We start from the raw sequence: 20,382 nt of genomic DNA on the forward strand, positions 1-20,382 counted from the left end.
ATTCATTTGAAAATTATTTTGAACTTATTTTAGCATGATTTATAATTGCTCATTTTATGACGTCACGATGTTTCAACATGTAGAGGTTATTGTCAGGTTACCCACGTGGTCATTAAATTTCATTCTACAATACATTTGACAGTTCACACTGACAGATACTGGAGTGATTGGGTAAAGTAAATTTTTTTATTCATGTAAATTGTGTAGATATATGACAGTTTTATTGACGTGAATTGATATATTTTTCAGTTTTATTGGATATGGGAAGTTTTGAGTTGAACCCAGACCGGTTCGTATTCTCCATTGACCCGGAGAAGAGCGAACCGTCTGATTTCGACAAGGCCCTCGTGACAGCGTGGGACGGCAAAATGTCGCTCGGCCTCTTTCGCTATATTTGGAAAATCGAGGAGGAGAAGGTCCTCGGCGACAAGTTTGGCTTCGTACTACAGCTGAACCCGCTTCGTTCTGCTAAGCGGAGAAAGCCGGAGCTCATCGAGAACACGTCTCAGCCCTTCGATCCGGACAAGTTCAACTTCACGAAGCTCAAACCTGACGAGTTCATATTCCAGATTAAAAACGGAGGTCCTACCTGTTTTTATCTTACAGCACTTAAGTTTTAAGTATGATTTATGATCAGACAACAAATTTAGTTGTGCTGAGACATTTTTGGCATTGAACAGAGTATAGTTATTAAAAATTGATAATCCAGGCTAAATGCAGCAGATAAACCAAATAGAATATTCCATTTGAATCTGTTTAAATTTCTTATTTCGCTCAAACATTCATAGGTTATATTTTTCCATTTGTTTGTGAGTGATGAACCCGTAATTTTGTCATTACCAATTATTTTAGCCTGCCCTATCCTTATCAAGTTGTCTGTCAGATGCGCTTAAGCATTTCAACATCTTCAATGTGTCATGAAATCTAGACAGCACGTATATTTAGAAGGTGTTGGTGAAAAACTACTGAGAAGTTTATATTTTGTTAATAAGAGCCCAGTTGTGAAATTTCTCCATCTTGCCAGGTGCCATGAACCTGAAATTGTGTCTGTGTCATACCTGTTGCTTATCATTTTGCCAATTTCGTGATGGCTCTGCAACAAATTACAGCATATTGAATGACACTCATTTCGCAGATGACATGTACAATTATATTGCGATAAACGACAGCCCGATCGACAAGGCACACTCGCTCCTTTTACCCGATATGCACAAAAAGCAGCCACAGGTCGTGACGGGCAACGGACTGCGGTTTTCAATCGGCGTCATCTTGTCCAGCTCGGTACCGTAAGTATCAGAAAACATTTTCCTCGATGAACGACTTAAAAAAAAAAAACCACTCGCCAACAGCCATTTACTGCAGGTTTCTCAGGGTAGGATTCAACGGGCTGTGTGCCTATGCATCGATCAACCATCTACATTTTCACATTTACTACCTGAACAAGCAGATGGTGTTAGAAACAGTTGTAAGTTTTGTACATGAGTCGATTTTTTTTACAATTGCAAAAAAAAAAAAGAAAAAAAGAATCCTATCCTGAACTATAATATAAAAAAAAATATGATAATCATTTTGCTAATATTTTTGTTTAATCTTTATTAAATTCATTTTTTCAGCCTGTGAAACATTTATCAGGAAATTGTTACTTCCAAGATACTTTCCCATCTAAAGGATATGTATTTCAGATAAAATCGCCTCGTGATATTGATATAATAATAGAGTATGTTTTATTTTTGTGTATGTTTAATAGCTTTACAAAATGGTTAATTCAATTTTTTAACTCCCACAAGGGATGTTGTTAAACTAACAAATTATTTAAATGAGAACAACATTGCACACAATTTGATCATGACGAGGGGCACGAGTTTTGAAAGGAATGATTCAACGGTGTACGACTGCGTTAGGATTTATGTATGGCCCAGAACGTCTGCATCTGGTATGTCGAAAAAATGCCCAAATTGAAGTTTATCTCTTGGTTATTTTTGTAAATTTTTACAGGATGCAAAGACATCAGTACTCAGAATTTTGCTCTGTGCGAGCTCTTCGGCCATTTCCCACTCAATGATAAAAAGTTGTTCGACGAGTCGACCGAGGAGGAGCTCGCGGATATGCTTTGGCAACTCACAGACGGGGTTTTCGAGTCGACAAGAACAGCAGTTAAAAATTTATACAAACAATAAAACTTTTCACCTTTTCCTAAACAAACACATTTTGTATAATGATGTAAATTGTGTATGATTTAATGAGCAAATTGAGTTATGATCCTCACCTACTTACTCCCATTACGGCCAATACATCCTGAATTTTAAAACTTAAAAATACTTTTTAGGTTGTAGGCCTAAAAACACAAGAAAAAATTGTTTAAAATACAATTTTATTGGCAGAAATCATCAGTGAAAAGAAGAAAAGAAATTTTTTTTAATAGACAAATTTATCAAAAATTTTCTAGCATAATCTATAAAAGTAATTGAGGTTTGACTTAAGCGCGTGGAATTTTCACATATTCCACGATCAATAATCATTTGCATAAACGATCATCTTGTATACTTGATTACACCAAAGAATTGCAATTTTTCAAACCTATTTGAATTAATTAAAAATGTTCTCTAGTTGATCGTTAATGACCACAAGATAATCATACATGAAGAGGATAAGCAATGTACAGAATTATTCATTCTACTTCTCAAGAGATGGCAGCATCATACTTCAAATGAGGTACTAGCACTTAGCTAGTTCCAGATTACATAATTTTATTGTAGTTAAAATTTTTTGTAGGTTTTAAATGATAAAAAAGCATAAAGTTTAGCATCAAGATGGTTAATGCAGAACTGATGATGATCTGCATGGGTTTGCTCTAATTGAACATTATGGTGAAACATGAAATATGCAGCCAAACAGGATTCCGTCTGAAGGCCGTGTGAGTGACAATTTAATTAACTATTGTTCAATGTATGTAAAAAAATATTAATATTTGTTTAAAAAAAAAACTAATTGGGATTATAAGTTTAAGTTGGTTAATAATGTAGCTAATTGTTAGGACCCTAAAGGACTTAATTCCAGGGGTCTTTTTTACAGACTTCTTAATTTATTAAAAAAAAGTTGATCATGAATACCGCTAGGTCGAAACTTTAATAAAAAACTGATAGAAATGTTCATAATTAACTTGCTAAAAAATGAACATAAAAGATGTATTCCCGCAATTGTTTACTGTAAACAGCGAGGAGAGGCGGACCAGATTTTATTTATCGTCTCCGGGATGTTTGTTGAGCTTGAATTTTTTTAACATCAAGTTTGACCGTTGAGTCATATCAGTAACCGGCAATTATGTGTCATTTGGGTATGGTTATGCATGAATAAAAAAAATGAAAACTAGTTAAAGCCGGATTGCATCTCTTATCTATAAAAAAAGGAAAAAAAGCGAAATTGGAAAGACCTAAAAAAAAGAAAAAAAAAGCACGAAAGGTTTGATTCGCGCCGTAATTATCCGAGGTGTGAAGAGCACGAGGAGATATAAGAAAAGCACAAGTTGAAATTAAAGCCCACATATACGCGGACAAAAACACTCGCATGAACAAACAGGTGGAAAATAAATAAGAATCACTCATACCTAAACAAACACGCACGATTACTAACACGTTCAAATAAAGGCTCACACAGTCACCCACAAAATCGTTTACACCACATAACGAAACAAACCAGACAGGTAAAGAAACAAACAAAAGCCCGCATATTCACGCACAAACCCACATTCAAGCAAAAACAGGTAAACAGTCGAATACAAAATCAAAGATTCAGACATTCGACTAACTAATAAACAAACAAAAAACCCATACATTCAAACGCACTAATAAAAAAAACAAGACACGCACAAAACTACTTTCGAACACATTACTCATAAACAGAGATATTCAAACACAAATAAACAAATATGGATTGACGCATACAGATTCAAATCCACTTAGAGACACAATCATAAATATTCACAATTGCTTGTTCATGTTTACAAAGCACACAAATATAAAGAAAGACGTACGACAAATCCACTGCAACAGGCACCAACACAGGTAAACAAAAAACTTACAAATACAATCGCTTTCTCACACCCAAAATAAAAAACAACAGGTAAGTTCACAAATAGAAGTCCATACATGTACGCTCAAGCTCCCGTTCAGAGACAAAAAATGGTAATTAAACCAACATTCAAACACTTGCATAAACAAACACAAGCACTGCAAGACAAAGTATTGCCCTACACGCGAACATCAACATTCAAACACACTCACAAACACGTTTAACACAAGAATAAACAAAGAAGAATCTCTCATTCTCTCTCTCTCTCTCTCTCTCTCTCTCACACACACACACACACACACACACACACACACACACACACACACACACACACACACACACACACACACACACACACACTCACACTCACACTCACACTCACACTCACTCAAGCCATCAAAATGCACAGTGGGACAAACAAAAACATTCATCCATCTCTCTCTCTCTCTTTCTCCTTTCTCTCTCTCCCTTTTTCTCTCTCTCTCTCACACACACACTCACTCAAGCCATCAAAATGCACAGTGGGACAAACAAAAACATTCATCCATCTCTCTTTCTCTCTCTCTCTCTCACACACGCGCGCGCACACACACACACACACACATACACATACACATACACATACACTCACTCACTCACTCACTCTCGCAAGCCATCTAAATGCACAGTGGGACAAACAAAAATATTCAGCCATCTCTCTCCCTTTCTCTCTCTCTCTCACTCTCTCACTCTCTCTCTCTCTCTCACTCACTCTCTCACTCTCTCTCTCTCCCCCCCTCTCCCCCTCCCACGCTCATTTACTCACAAACACGTACAAAATTTAGAAATGAATTAAGTAATATTAAACTTGTTTATTTAGAAATCACTAATCACCCCACATTAAACTTATTGTGATTTTGTTGTATGTTGTTATTGAGTAAGAATTCTAATGGGAAAAATCTTTCCTGTTTTATTTATAAATCATTGAATGCAATTGTGACTATGCGGGAAAAAATGCGGCAAGTCGTTTATTAGATGTCATTTATTATGAATGTTTGATTGGAAATGACCGAGATGACGTTTCCGGGTTGGGACTGGCCGTGGTCGAAATAAATATTACATTTTTTAAATGCATCATTCCTCTGTCATCTTTCGAAAACGGGATTTTGTCATTTGTCACTACATTTAACGGTCCACCGGCGGGATTAGGGCGTGGATCTGGATTGACGCCGATGGGAATCTCGATGGGGCGTCCAGCATTTTTCCCATGACTTAGGTGGCCGTCGGTACAGACCCGGTCGGACGAAAACGGGACCAAAACAAAGGACCCGGGAGTCCGGCGGAAAGGGAAACTCGACAGGGCGAACAGCGAAGCCGGACGGGCCGGTAAAGGCGTTCGACCGACGTTCTACGAGGCCGGCGACTCATTGTGATGAGGACGGGGGAACGGGTCGAGTTGCCTCGGACCGGACTGTCTCAGGTGTTCACTTGACTGGCGCCACATTCCTTTTCCTCCTATGCCTTGATTCGTGTCCAAGACGTAAGAGCTGAAAGTAGGCACCAGATTTCAAGGTGACCTCCGTTTCAGGTAAAGCACCGGGCATACAATTTTCAACTACTAATAAAGAAATCTTCAAAAATGACCAAAATATTTGAAACATTCGTATTGGATCTACTTGGAAAATATGTTCAGAAACAACGACAAAAAATAACGAAGAAAGTTAATTTAATCAAAAGCTCGTTTATTTTACGATATCGTCACAAGCACAGATTTTATACTGCGTAACTATCAGAATACTGACTGAATGTAAAACGCTTATAAGAACTGTAAACCAGCGAGAACAGACGGACAAAGAAAAGTGTCGATCAGGTTGTATAATTTTATAATTTTATTATAATTTTTAACACAACTTTGTCTTGAGGTCTTCGGATGAACGTTGAGTTCGATTATTTTCGACCATTAGTCCGCTCCTCGTTGTTTTGCTCTGAACCAGTACAAAAGATGATAAGCCGGAACATATCTGACATGCAAAACAAGCGAAAATAGAAAACTAAACCATTGGATTTATCGTCAATACTAGTAGATACTTTTCTTCGGTCCGACTTTCTAGCTGATTTACAATAAATACTTTTTATCTTCGGTAGGAATTGTCAGCCAGGTGGACCAGGTTGACCGGACCAAATAATTGATTATACTTTCGACGTCGTTAGACTTTTTCTTGAGGTCTTCGGAATCTGCAATTTGATTATTTCTGTTTGGTCCTGCTTTCATCGCATAAAGCGTCCACTGAAGATGACACCGAAACGTAGCTAACAAGCCAAAACAAACAATCTAGGAGAGAGTCTATTGGGCATATGTTCCGTGAATATTCCGTTATTGTACCTGTAGAAATCGGCTTATTTTGTGAATTATGTTTTATTGTGATTGCTGCTAATTGGCCGTGGTGGATTCCAAAAATGCCTTCCCACGGGATCCACTGAAGATACGATACGCCGAAACGTATCTGACATGCCAAAGCAAACAGACAGACAAGGACATATGAAGAGAACCGAAACACGACGACACATTACTTTTCTTTGTTCCGTCGATGGTTGACAATCTTGTCAGACAGGTCCAGGACGACTATTAGGCACATGTTCCGTGGATATTCCGTTATTGTACCTGTAGAAATCGGCTTATTTTGTGAATTATGCTTTATTGTAAAACATGTTGATGTTTATAGTTTTGCATGGTTTGATTTTGTGTTGTGCTCGTCCGAGATCGGTTTTAACATTTATTATCGGATCGGGCGATTTTATTGTCCTGGGTTTTTCGTGTTTTTTATAATTTAACTCATTTTTCTTGTTTCTTCGTCTTTTCTCAGTGTTGCAACGGCTGCTAATTGGCCGTGGCGGATTCCAAAAATGCCTTCCCACGGGATCGGGTCGATACTCCTCGTGGATATCGTGCCTTTAAAGGTCACAACGGACGATTTGCCCACGGTCCGCAATCATCGGGAAGGATGACGAAACTCCGGGACTGCTTTCGTCCCGGACCATCCTGACGAATAGGAGAAACGTAGGGAAAATCGTGAAAAGTTCGTTTCTGCGCGGTCTTGCCCATGCCCTCGACAGTCGAGTCTTGATTGTTTTGTTTTTTTACGTTTTCTTCTTCTCTTTCTAAACGGCCGAGATTGTTTGCTTCGCTAGGTCGCCGATAATCTCGGCGTGGTGGGGCTTTAACGACGTGGGGAGCGAACACCTGTGTGACCTAGAATTCTGACCGGCGCGGCAACGAAGAACCTCGGTCCAGACGAGAAAATGAATCTGTAAACAGGATGGAATATTTAAAAAAATAAAATAATCTTTTTTCTTTCTGTTTTTAAGATACATCAACATGGTATTGATAGATTTTACATAAAAAATCTATGGAAAAAGGTCACAATTATGTATTAAAAAAAACAACAACAACATTGAGATAGCAAATAATCATTTCGTACACATAAACATTTTCAAATTTGGCGTTTTGTAGTCATTTCTGCGCAATAGTCGGGGACGATAAATTGTTCAATTCATTCGATTTTAGATTGTCATACAGATCTCATCTTACGGAAACAGCGAGTCTATACGGACTAGATAATCAATTTTTCTATACATACTTCTTATTTCTGCCTAATACTTAGGCAAAAGTGGGGAGATACAAACTTAATTGGGCTTTAGAGATTGATTGATAACCTGGCCGTTTTTCCTCGCTGTACCCGCCAAATAAAATACATAGAAAAACCAAACATGGCAGGCAGTTAACGATATTTTGTCCATATTGCTCAACTTGTTTGCCTCTTATTTTTGCATAATACTTAAGCAAAATGTCGGGAGATGAAATCCGATTTGGGCTTTAGAGACTGATTGATAACCTGGATAGTTTTTCCTCGCTGTATCCGTCAAATAAAGTACCAAATTGTAAAACCAAAAATCGCAGGCATTTAATGATATTTTGTCCACATTGCTCCGTGAATTTGTTTGCTTCTAATTTCTGCATAATATTTAAGCAAAAAATAGGGAGATAAAATGTTCTTTCAGCTTTAGAGACTGATTGATAACCTGGCCAGTTTTTCCTCGCTATATCTGTCAAATAAAGTATATTGAAAAACCAAAAATGGCAGGCATTTAACGATATTTTTTCCTTAATGCTCCCTGGGTTTGTTTTCTTCTTATTTCTGCATAATACTTAAAGAAAAAGTAGGTAGATGAATTGTTCTTTCAGCTTTAGAGACTGATTGATAACCTGGCTTGTTTTTCCTCGCTGTATCCGTCAAATAAAGTACTTTGAAAAACCAAAAAATGGCAGCCATTTGACGATATTTTGTCGCCATTGTTCCTTGGGCTTGTTTTCTTCTTATTTCTCCATAATACTTAAACAAAAAGTAGAATGATGGAATCTCATTTGAGCTTTAGAGACTGATTGATAAACTGGCCTGTTTTTCCTCGCTGTATCCGTCAAATAAAGTACTTTGAAAAACCAAAAATGGCAGCCATTTAACGATATTTTGTACACATTGCTCCCTGAACTTGTTTTCTCCTTATTTCTGCATAATACTTAAACAAAAAGTAGGGTGATGGAATCTCATTTGAGCTTTAGAGGCTGATTGATAATCTGGCCTGTTTTTTCTCCTTTATCCGCCAAATAAAATACATAGAAAACCAAAAATGGCAGGCTTCAACGATATTTTTTCCACATTGCGCGTTGGGCTTGTTTTCTCCTTATTTCTGCACAATACTTAAGCAAAAAGTAGGGAGATGAAAACTTATTTGGGCTTTAGAGACTGATTGATAACCTGGCCTGTTTTTCCTCCTTTATCCGCCAATGGTATGGTATGGTATGGTGGAAGGGATGCCGGGAAGCTTCTGGCTTATTGTACCTTCCCAGTTCCCTAGTTTAGTCAATAGACTCAATCCTTCTTCTCAGAAGTATCAGGTCATTGACTGTTATTGCTGCAATTTGGTTCCCCGAGTCTTTTTCGTACGTTAGGTTAAACCTCCATTGAGCTGTTGCTTCGCATTCGAAGATGATATGAGTGGCTGTTTCCTCCTCCTCATTACATAATCTGCAAATGGGGTCATCGCTGTATATACCCATATTGTGTAGNTGTAAAGAGCTGCCCCTTACATGTTTTTCAACCAGCCTTTCAAGTGTCTTGAGTAGAAAGGATGTTAGACTAATCGGTCTATACGATTTTGCATCTGTGTAGTTGTTCCGAGCCGGAACATAAAATCCGCCAAATAAAATACATAGAAAAACCAAAAATGGCAGGCTTCAACATTATTTTGTCCACATTGTTCGTTGGGCTTGTTTTCTTCTCATTTCTGCATCATACTTAAGCGAAAAAGTAGTAAGATGAAATCTTATTTGGGTTTTAGAGACTGATTGATAAACTGGCCTGTATTTGTTCGCTGTTTCCGCCAAATAAAATACATAGAAAAACCAAAAATGGCAGACTTTAGCGATATTTTGTCCCCATTGTTCCCTGAACTTGTTTTCTTCTTATTTCTACATAATACTTAAGCAAAAAGTAGGGAGATGACATCTTCTTTCGGCTTTAGAGACTGATTGATAACCTGGTCTTTTTTCTAGCTGTATCCTTAAAATAAAAGATATAGAAAAACCAAAAATGGCTCGTAATTAACGATAGTTTGTCCTCATTGTTCATTGGGCTTGATTTCTTCTCATTTCTGCATAATACTTAAGCAAAAAGTAGGAAGATGGAATCTCATTTAGGCTTTAGAGATTGATTGATAACTTGGCCGTTTTTTATCGCTGTATCCGACAAATAAAGAACATAAAAAAATGGCTGGTAATTAACGATATTTTGTCCTCATTGCTCCTTGGGCTTGATTTCTTGTTATTTCTGCACAATACTTAAGCAATAAGTAGGAAGATGGAATCTTCTTTCGGCTTTAGAGACTAATTGATAACTTCGCCGTTTTTCTCGCTGTATCCGACAAATAAAAGGTATAGAAAAAACAAAAATGGCTGGTAATTAACGATATTTTGTCGCCATTGTTCCTTAGGCTTGTTTTCTTCTCATTTCTCCATAATACTTAAGCAAAAAAATAGTAAGATGAAATCTTATTTGGGTTTTAGAGTCTGATTGATAAACTGGACTGTTTCTCCTCGCTGTATCCGCCAAATAAAATACATAGAAAAACCAAAAATGGCAGGCTTTAGCGATATTTTGTCCACATTGCTCCCTGAACTTGTTTTCTTTTTATTTCTGCATAATACTTAAGCAAAACGTAGGGCGATGGCATTTTCTTTTGGTTTTAGAGACTGATTGATAACCTGGTCTTTTTTCTCGCTGTATCCGCCAAATAAAATACATAGAAAAAAACAAAAATGGCCGGTAATTAACGATATTTTGTCCTCATTGCTTCTTGGGCTTGATTTTTTCTCATTTGTGCATAATACTTAAGCCAAAGCAGGAAGATGGAATCTCATTTGAGCGTTAAAGATTGATTGATAACCTGTCCCGTTTCTTAGCTTTATACGCCAAATGAAAGACATTGAAAAACCAAAAAAGGCAGAAATTTTACGCTATTTCGTCCTCATTGCTTCTTGGGCTTGTTTCCTTGCTGTTTTTGTTGGATATAAACTATATAACAATAAAAAAAAATCGCAGGTTTTTAACGATAGTGTCCACTAGTGATATTGACAGATTTGATATCCCGATTCGCTTTTCCTCGCTGCTTCCGTCATATAAAAGCTATGTAGAAGCCAAAAATTGCTGGCATTTGCCGAAATTTTAACCCTCCTGCTATCACGGCTTATCTTCTTATTTCTGCCTAGCTTAGAAAGAAAAAATATGACATGACGCGTCAACAGAAGCTTGACGGTTATCAAAATTGATCTCTGGATCGTATGTACTCGCTGTTTGCCTATGTAAATGTGAAAAAAATGAAGTTGTGGAGGAATTGCAGCTCTGGGCTTGACATCTAAACCAGGTTTGGCTATATTCGCGTCCTAGTTATAAAGCCCTATGAGTCGTATGTAGATTCCGGCTCATTAGTCCGTGCCGAGCTATTGTTCCCCTCCCGTTCGCAACCTTTATCCCTTATCCTTCGTTACTCTCGGAGATGAAAACGAGTCTCAAGGTGAAACGGGTGAGATTTACATGCGTCCTTGTGCCGCAAAAGGTTGCCGGTTTCGCACCGGAGGATAAGCAACGACTCGGATTCCCGACTTCCTGACTTTCACCTGGAACAACGGTGGTCGCAAAAGTCAAAAATGAGCCTTACTATTCGCAAATTCCCACCTGACCGCGTACACTTGCCGATATGGGCCACAGACGCACAGGTAGCCACAGGCGCCACGGTTCTGGACAGTTACAATCAAGATTTACAGCTATTTTCACACGCCTTTTCTCAGTTTAACCGATGAACCGCTTTTTTTTTCTCACAAACATTGATTTACGAGCCGGAAATACTAGATGACAGGGTATACAATACATATATTTTCAATTTGAAAGTATGTACTTTTTCGTACAGACGTCAGAAGTATCATGCAACTTTATCACCTCTTACCCTAGCAATATAAACCCACCAACCGCATATTTTTATGTTACAAGAATGTATATAGAATAATTATATCATATGACAGCTGGTTTACTACATCATAAAACATCATCCATTACTAATCAAAGTGGGATTTGAGAAAAAAATGGGGGAAAATCAATCCTTTGAAAAAGGTTGTCCTATTGCCGAAAGTGATTTTCCGAAAGGGTTAAGGATGGAAGTCAAATAGCCAATTTGGGCGTCGCAGGTGTGCTTTTCACTCCGACAGGTGAATGTCATGCTTCTCTTCCCCCGGAAGTACAAGAGGTGAATCTCACCTGGTCTAGTTTCCGGTTAAGTGAAGACTCTTAAGGGCGGATAAAAAGCGGAAAAGGGCTCTCGGACTCTTGGTGGCAGGGGATGAGGGACTGTTTGGAAAAGAGGGAAGCTCAGCGCACCAAACTGTCTTGCTTATACTTCTTTTACAGTGACCAAGATTATAGTCTCCTGTCTGAGAACCTCGGTAGTAAAATTTTTTTGTAATATTCCCATCGACATAAAATGCACTTTTTTAAAAGAAAATTAATTATCTATTTACATGTTGATTTTTTCTTTTGATCACCATATTCAAAAATTAAGTATTAATCACATAGCAAATATCATGCTGTATAATACAGTGATTATAGTTGAAATCATTGGTCACTAACAAATTATAATCTCCTAAGTCGTTATTCACCAGTGCCTTCTAGATTGACCATGCCTTCTAGATCTCACAACACAAGATAAAAAAACGGTGAAATTTTGAACGTGAATTTAGGTTATGCAAGGTTTCTACAATGTTAATTAATACACATTAACACAATAACAATAAATATACAACGTTAAATAATATTATTATTATATTTTAATTCATTGGTTGAACAAATTATAACCTCCTTACTTGTTTTTCACTTGTGCCTTCTTGATCGATATGCCGACTAGATCTCACGTCATATTCTACTCGCCACTACACCAACCCAATAAGTTATTAAATTTTAATATACAATAATAGTACACATTGATACAATTTAAATTAGTAGATAGTAGTAAATTACTTCAAACTCTGGCCTCCGGGATTTCAATTATTTTTGTGTATTAAATGTATTTTTTCTAATGTATCTAACAAACTTTTAAGAATTTTTTTTGGTACAATGTTAAGTAAAAAATTTATTTTAAATCATTGATCACTAAGGTATACACTATTTGGAACATATGATCATATATTATATAAATATTTGCACCGTGAAGCACCAATTTTTTTCAGTTAGGCCCAAGTGTCTTTGGCTTAAGACAAATAAATCGTCAAGCGTTAAATAACAACCCGTGATAAATCGGTTTTCAGCATAAACCGAATAAATTGAATAAAAGCAGACATTTGCTAGTCTGATTGACGTCTTATCGATTTTAAATTAGTGACAGGTGCGTTTCCGAGGTGAGTAGGTGAATGAAACTCGGTGTGGGCAGAAGCTGGAAGAGCCATTTACGGCGCGGCCAGATGTCGCGACAAGACGGCAAAGATACCAACGTGTCCAAGCCACCCCCGCCTGGGCATCTCGGGGTCCGTACGGTCTCGCTTTTTCTCCGTTCGGGGGCGGCATCGCCGAGCTGAAGGGCTTCCACCGCGACCCCCGGAGGCCGACATCTGGCCAATGAGAATCAGGTCCAAACTTGGCCAAGATGCCACATGTTTGTCACTTCTTTATCTGCTCTATTTAAGTCGGGGTCGAGAGAACTGGTCATACCCCGACTTGTTTTTGCCGTCCTCCTCCCCTATTCAAGAACGGGCATAGATTTCTTTATTAACTGACTTTTTTTGCCTGTTCCTCCTTGAAACAGAAGAGTCACTGTCTTTTCGTCTGGGCATCCTCCTATACTAACATGGAGATGAAAATGACGAGATCCGGGCGGACCAAGAACTTGATCGGTCGATAAACAATAGTTGTATTTTGAACTACGATTCGATTCTAAGACAAAACGGACATAAATTTGATTATATGATTTTGAGGAGAAAAAAATAGCGAGAGCAGGAGGAACGGTTTTTTAATCTATTTTTTAACGTAATTCGTTTGCTTAAGGTGATTTTTCATAAACTGGGGATCATTTAGAGTTAGATGAAGAAAATAGCGAGACCAGGCGGACCTTTCGTGTCCAACAGGTTTCAGTATGGGCCATACTGATGCCAGGCGATAACTTTTACTGTTTTTAATCTGTAATTTATTTTTTAAAGCTATTCCTTTGATTAAGACGATTTTTATAAGTAAACGAAGTTCATTTAGAGTTAGATGAAATAGCGGGACCAGGCGGACCGTTCAAGTTCAATGGCATTCAGTATCGAATATATCGTTGCCAAGGAAATTGTTTTAATCGTTTTTGTTTTTAAATTAATATTTTAATCTCGTGGAATTGCCTCATATGATTTTATGCTTAACTCGGATCAGTTTGATTTCGATGAGGAAAATAGCCAGACCAGCCGGACCATTTACGTCCAGTTACCTCCAGTAACAATCGTATTGTTGTCAAGTGGTATTTTAAGAATTATTCCGTAAGTTCTTAAATATATTTCTTTGGCTTAGACAATTCAATGGTCAACGTAAACTGTTTGGAGTTTGATGAGAAAAATAGCGAGACCAGGCAGACTTCAATCTGTCCAATAGTGTTCATTATGAATCATATTATTGCAGGAAATAGTTTTACCTGTTTTCATACAGTCGTTAAATTTTTTAACACGATTCCTTTGCCCCAGAGGATTTTCAAATTTAAACCTGGACCAGTCGGATTTTGATGAGGAAAATAGCGAGACCAGGCGGACCTTTCATATCCAATAGCGTTCAATGCCAGTAGATAGTTTTAACTGTTTTTACACAGTAAAGAAGATTTCAACCTGATTCCTTTGCCTCAGAAGTTTTCAGCAGATAAAATGTGTAATTTAGATTTGGATGAAGAACGAAGCGAGATCAGGCGGACCGTTCATGCCCAAAGTGAGAATTCTATATTGACACCAGGAGATAATTCTGACTGTTTTTATAGTGGAATTAATTTTTAACACGATTCCTTTGTCTAGACGATTTCTAAAGATGAACATGTATCCACTGGAGTCAGATAAGGAAAATAGCAAGACCTGGCGGACCATATCCAATAACATGTGACCGTTAATCGATATTGATTTAGAAATCGTGAGATGCGGTCTGGTGTGATGTANGTGATACTAACTTTTTTACGTTTTATTTACACAGTAATTAAGTTTTTAAACTGATTCCTTTACCTTAGAAGATGTTTAATGGACAACATAGTTTGGAGCTTGATTAGGAATAAGCGAGACCAGGCGGACCGAAGGAACAATGCGCCAATCAAACCCTTATTTTCTAGTTGATTTCTAGGAGTTCTTAGAATCTGTGATAGAAGAGGGATAGATATAATTTTTTTTTTACTGATCGTCTGTGTCCGTACTTGCGTGTGCGTGTGTGTGGGAAGGGGAGGTCACGTCTATGAATCCCCCGTCGGTTCATTAGAAGGATTGCTCTTAATAGAATTTAATAAGAAGAACCCCGTCACAATGGGCCCTCATATAAAAAAAAGACGAAAAAAAAATTGTGCAATCGACAACAATAAAAGCAGTAATTTGGCGACCGGGCTAACGGAGTCACGTGTCCGGCCACGTGTCGGCGTATGAGGGCGTTTCCCACGGCTCGCGTCAACTCCTTCGTAAACGCGTTAAACAGGAAAAAGCTCAAGTCCCTGGGCTTCAGGCGGGACTTCACACGGTGATAAGACGCGATAGACGTTGTATCGCAAAGGTCGCGACCTCAAGAGATAAACCCTCGGTTGTAAACATCTGCCTGCTTATCTCTGGCTCGAAAGTCGTCCCCTTCTTAATTAGACCCTTAATCCTTTTATGAAAAATTAAGGCGCAGTCATAATTTTGTCTAATCGGGTTGTTTATGAAGATAATTTCCTGTCGTTTTTAACATTTTGGATGGAAAATCTTTAATTTTAATCTTATCAGTGGGCGAGGAATAAGCATAGAAGTTTTTTTATATGTATAAAGACGTCGAATAAATGTCCAAAGGATCGAAGAATCTCGAGAATAGAAGAGGATAAAAAGGAGAACGCAGAAGATTCAGAAAAAAACGAAGAGGGCCGTGAGAGAGAAGGAGAAAATTGGGTTCCTCCCACGACGGAGCATTCTCAGGTGTGCGGCCCTGCGCGTACGTACGCCCCGGTACGGGTACAGGTACGGGTACACCTATCCAACGTAGTGGGGGAGCCCGTGGAATGCCGACAAAAACAGCTCAGATTAAGGCCCCGGATTCTGTCACCGTGGGAAGCCGTGCACCTGTGCACCTCCCGAGTTAGCTCATCCGCGGATATCGCCCGTTAATCCGACAAGGACCGTTTTTTCTCTTTCTCTCTTGACAAAAACATTTTACGCATTAAACATTTAAACAAAGAAATATTTTACTCACAAAGCAAAAACAATAAACTCGAGAAATACCAAAGAGAAAGTTCAGCTAAATTTTTGATGTACTTAGCGTATAATAATAATAAAAAACAAAATATTATACAAAATATTAACCCTTTTATGTATTGGGTGTATCACATTTGAAAAAATCTTGACAGTAAGATGAATATGGGGACAAAAAAACAATCAAATACATTCTGCATGGAACATTGAATGTTAAAAGTCATCATAGTTCTCATATCTACTTTTGGGTGTTGTTATGGCGTGGTGTTTTTTTATTATTGATATTTTATTTAAACAATACAAAAAATGGCGCCGTTTTTTCCACGGTCAAGTTAAAATAGGCTTTCTCGTAGCAGGTAGGATTTTTGGGACTGTTTTTTCCTCCCAGGTGTAATGCCCAGTTGTGTGACTCAGGTGCGTCCTACCTGTGGGCCATTAGCCCGTACGGCACCGCTTTGTGCCTTATCTACCACTGGTCTTGGCCGAGTCCCACGTTGAAACGTTTTCTCGTCGGATCGAGAGTGAACTAGATAATCTGTTTCATTGAATCAAGATCGACAGTTGACCCTGCGATAACGTACATGATAACCTGTTCAAGATTATATTTATTTTACACAGGACAAAAAAAAACAACGTTGAATTAGAAATATAAAATATAAGAAATGACTATAACATGAGACAAAAGTTGGTTGGATAGAAATACATACAGGAAAATATCAATGGGTGGAACGTTCAACTTTTCAACGTGCAAAAACTCCTTTTTTTATAATAAAATTAATCAATTAGTTCCTGAATTCTTTCAAACAACATGTATTCAATAATCCGGCCAAATTTTATTTAAATCGGGTGATTTTTCTACGAGATATTAAGTATGTTAAGAAAAAAATCCATCCTTATGGAAACACTTTTAAGTTCCTTGGCTTTCATCGTTTAGAATAAACTGCAAAATTTATTCACATTCTTCCAAGAAATTAATTTTAAACAATCCTGCCGAATTTTCTCAAGTGGAGTTTATCATTGGGTCAATTTTTGTCCGTGTTATTAAGGTTTTTCAGGAGGAGAATCGTCCAGTAGAAACTAGACAAAAGTTTTCCTGAAACCCACAGTTTATCACTAATTCACACAATTAATCCTTTCTTTCTTTTAGGAGACCAATTAGTAATAATCCTGCTGAATCATGTTAGATTATGTTGATTTTTGCTCGTGATATTAAGGATATTAAGAAAGAAGTCCTGGATGCCTACTCCTTGTAAAAATCCTCACTGGCTTTTATTATTTATAATCTATAAAATTAAGTCTTACATCCTTTGAAGGAATAAATTCTCATCAATCTGTCAAATTTGATTGAAATTAGTTGATTTTTCGAGTTATTAAGGATGAAAGGAAAGAAATGGGTCCTGGATGGCCACTCAGTACAAAAACGCAATTATCAGGCCCCTGATATTTTTTTTTGAATATTGCGAAAAATAATGCTTGAGTTCATTTTATTAACTGTCTTTTAACAATCTTACCGATTCTTATTGATGAGAACGATTTTAAACGAGATATTAAGTATATTTAAGAGAAAAAAACTCCCAGGATGGCCACCCACTGTACAAACGCAATTTTAAGCCTCTTAGTGATCGCAAAAATAACCCTTTCATTCTTTTAACTGACTAATTTATAATAATACTGTAGAATTTTATTTGACCAGGTCGATTTTTGTCCGGAATGTTAAGGTTTTTCAGAAAGAATATCGTCTTGGAGAAGACAGTAGAAACTCGCATTTTGTCTTCCTGGATCCCATGGATTATCATAAATCACACAAATAATCCTTTTCTTTTTTTAGGGGATCAATTAGTAATAATCCTACTGAATCTTATTCAATTAAGTTGATTTTTGCTCGTGATATTAAGGGAATTAAGGAAGAATGAAGTCCTGGATTCGTACTCCTTGTAAAAACCCATTTTTCACCTTCTCACATTTTTTCAAGCAACTAATTTTAAATCATTCTCAATCTTGTTGAGTTGAATTAATTTTTGTACGAAATATTAAATATATTTAGGAAGAAAGACGTCCTGGATGATTACTCCTTGCAGAAACCCATTTTTGAGCTTCCTGGTGTTCATGTTTTTTAAATAAATTATTAGAACTAATTCTTGATTTTTATTTGGTGTCCTGTATTTTTTATTATCCTGTAAAAATTTATTTGATTGGGTTTAAAAAATACTTTTAACTATTTTCTAATAATCCTACCGAATTTTATTTGATTGGGATGATTTTTGTGCGTGATATTAAGATTTTTCAAGAAGAATACCGTCCTGGTGAAATACTCTTTATAGAAACACTGTTCGCTCCTCTGGTAATCACTTTTATTATCGATTAATAAAATTAATTCTTGAATTCAATCTAGGAACAGATATTCAATAATCCTGCCGAAACGTATTGAAATGGATTGATTTTGGTAGGAGATATTGAGGATATTTTGGAAGAATATCCTCTTGATGCACCGCTTGCAGTAGGAAAAGCTTCCCTGGCGTTCTCATAATAAAATTATCAAATTAATTATTGCAATGTTTTAAATAAACGATGCTTCATATTATTCACGAATTTTATTAAGCTAGATTGATTAGTGTACGAGTTTTTGATGATCTTAAGGAAGAAAAACGTCCCGAAGGGCCACTCCTAAATAAAACATATTTCACTGTTAACTAGCGTTCATATTTTATGAAAACTTACAAATAAAATCCTTAAGCGTAACCAATTAGCAATAATCAGGCTAAATTCGGTTTTTGTAAATTTTTGGACGAGTTATTAAGGGTATTCAGGAAGAAAATCGTCCAGGAGAACCTCTCACTGTAAAAACACAATTTCCAGCCAATTGACGTTCACGCCCATAATAAATTCAAACTAAAACCTTGAGCTTAAGTATTCGATTTATAATAATTGTACCAATTTTCATTGAATTGGGCTGATATTTGAGCGAGATATTAAGGATATAAGAAAGAAAGTCGTCCTGGAGGACCACTCGATGTACAAACTCAATTCCAAGTCGTCCATGTTTATAATCAACTGAAAGTATTAATCATTTTATTCTTTTAAATAACCAATTTTTAATAATCCTGCCAATTTTCATTAAATTGGTTTGCGTTTTTTGCGAGATATTAAGGATAGGAAGACGTCGTGGAGATCCTCTTGCCGTAAAGCGATTTTAAAAGCCCTGGTACTCAATGTTTAAATCCAATAACAAATTTAACCATTCATTGGTTTGAAACGATAAAAGTTACGATATCTTCCCAAATTTTATTGGATTGGGTTGATTTATGTACGAATATTGATAGTAAAGAAGAAAGACGTCCTGGAAGACCACTCAATGGAGAAACATGATTTTAAGTTTGCTTAAGTCGTTTAAGTCGTTCATTGCTTAGAATAAATTTCAAACCTAAACCTTGAATTCGTTTAAATAACCGTGTTGTAATAAAACTGTCGAATTTTATTCATTTGGGTTAATTTTTGAGCGAGATATTAATGATATTAAGAAAGAAATTCGTTCAGGACATCCACTCGCTGTGGATGCACAATGCCAACCCTCTGGACTTCATGTTTTATAATCAACAGCTAGCTAACCGAGTATATATTTTGTTAAATAGTAGAATTTTACTGTAGTAGGTTCATTCTTGTACGTGATATTAAGGATATCAAGGAAAAAATACGTCCTGGAAGACCAATCGATGTACAAACCCGGGTTTAAGCCTCCTTGTCGTTCATTGCTTAAAATAAATAGAAAACTTCAAACTGGCACCGTTTAAGTAATCGATTTTTAATAACCATACAAATCTTTAATAAATTGGGTTGGGTTTTGAGCGAGTTATTAAGGATATTAAGGAAGGAAGACGTCCTAGAGGACCACCCGGTGTACAAACGCAATTTTAATCGCCCTGGTACTTAATTTTTATAACCAATATGAAATATAATCCATGATTACTTTTAAATGATAAATGTTTAGTTATCCTGCCGAATTTTATTGGAATGGGTTGATTTATATACGAAATATTGAGGATATTATAGAAGAAAGAAGTCCAGGGTGACAATTTACCGAGTTTTAAGCCCCTGTCGTTCGCTTAGAATAAACTGCAAACATCAAGCAAGCTTCGTTAAGTAATTTATAACAATCCTGCCAAATCGTTTGGATTAGGTTTATTTTTATACCAGGTTTTGAGGCGAAGAAAGATGTCCTGAATGGCCGCTCCTTGTAAAACCGTTGTTTTATGCACGCAAGCGTCAATTTTTGTCCACAAATTGCATAACTTATCATTGCGTTCTTTTAA

General features: G+C 36.9%; 1 protein-coding gene across 2 annotated transcripts; it reads left to right on the plus strand.

Moving 5' to 3' along the window:
• Window positions 1-34: 34 nt before the first annotated feature.
• LOC106666055 (GDP-D-glucose phosphorylase 1) lies at window positions 35-2,202 on the plus strand. 2 transcript variants are annotated; one of them, XM_014392944.2, is made up of 7 exons: window positions 35-171; window positions 250-582; window positions 1,136-1,286; window positions 1,363-1,465; window positions 1,614-1,717; window positions 1,788-1,933; window positions 1,996-2,202. In XM_014392944.2, the coding sequence occupies exons 2-7, from the start codon at window positions 261-263 to the stop codon at window positions 2,175-2,177; spliced, it is 1,008 nt and encodes a 335-aa protein (XP_014248430.1). In that variant the 5' UTR covers window positions 35-171; window positions 250-260; the 3' UTR covers window positions 2,178-2,202. The 2 variants fall into 2 exon arrangements, with proteins under 2 accessions (XP_014248430.1, XP_014248431.1); XM_014392945.2 differs by having other exon boundaries at window positions 82-176.
• Window positions 2,203-20,382: the final 18,180 nt, after the last annotated feature.

Source organism: Cimex lectularius, unplaced genomic scaffold (assembly GCF_000648675.2).
Source record: "Cimex lectularius strain Harlan isolate CLEC.00 unplaced genomic scaffold, Clec_2.1 scaffold322, whole genome shotgun sequence".
NCBI classification, from domain to species: domain Eukaryota; kingdom Metazoa; phylum Arthropoda; class Insecta; order Hemiptera; family Cimicidae; genus Cimex; species Cimex lectularius.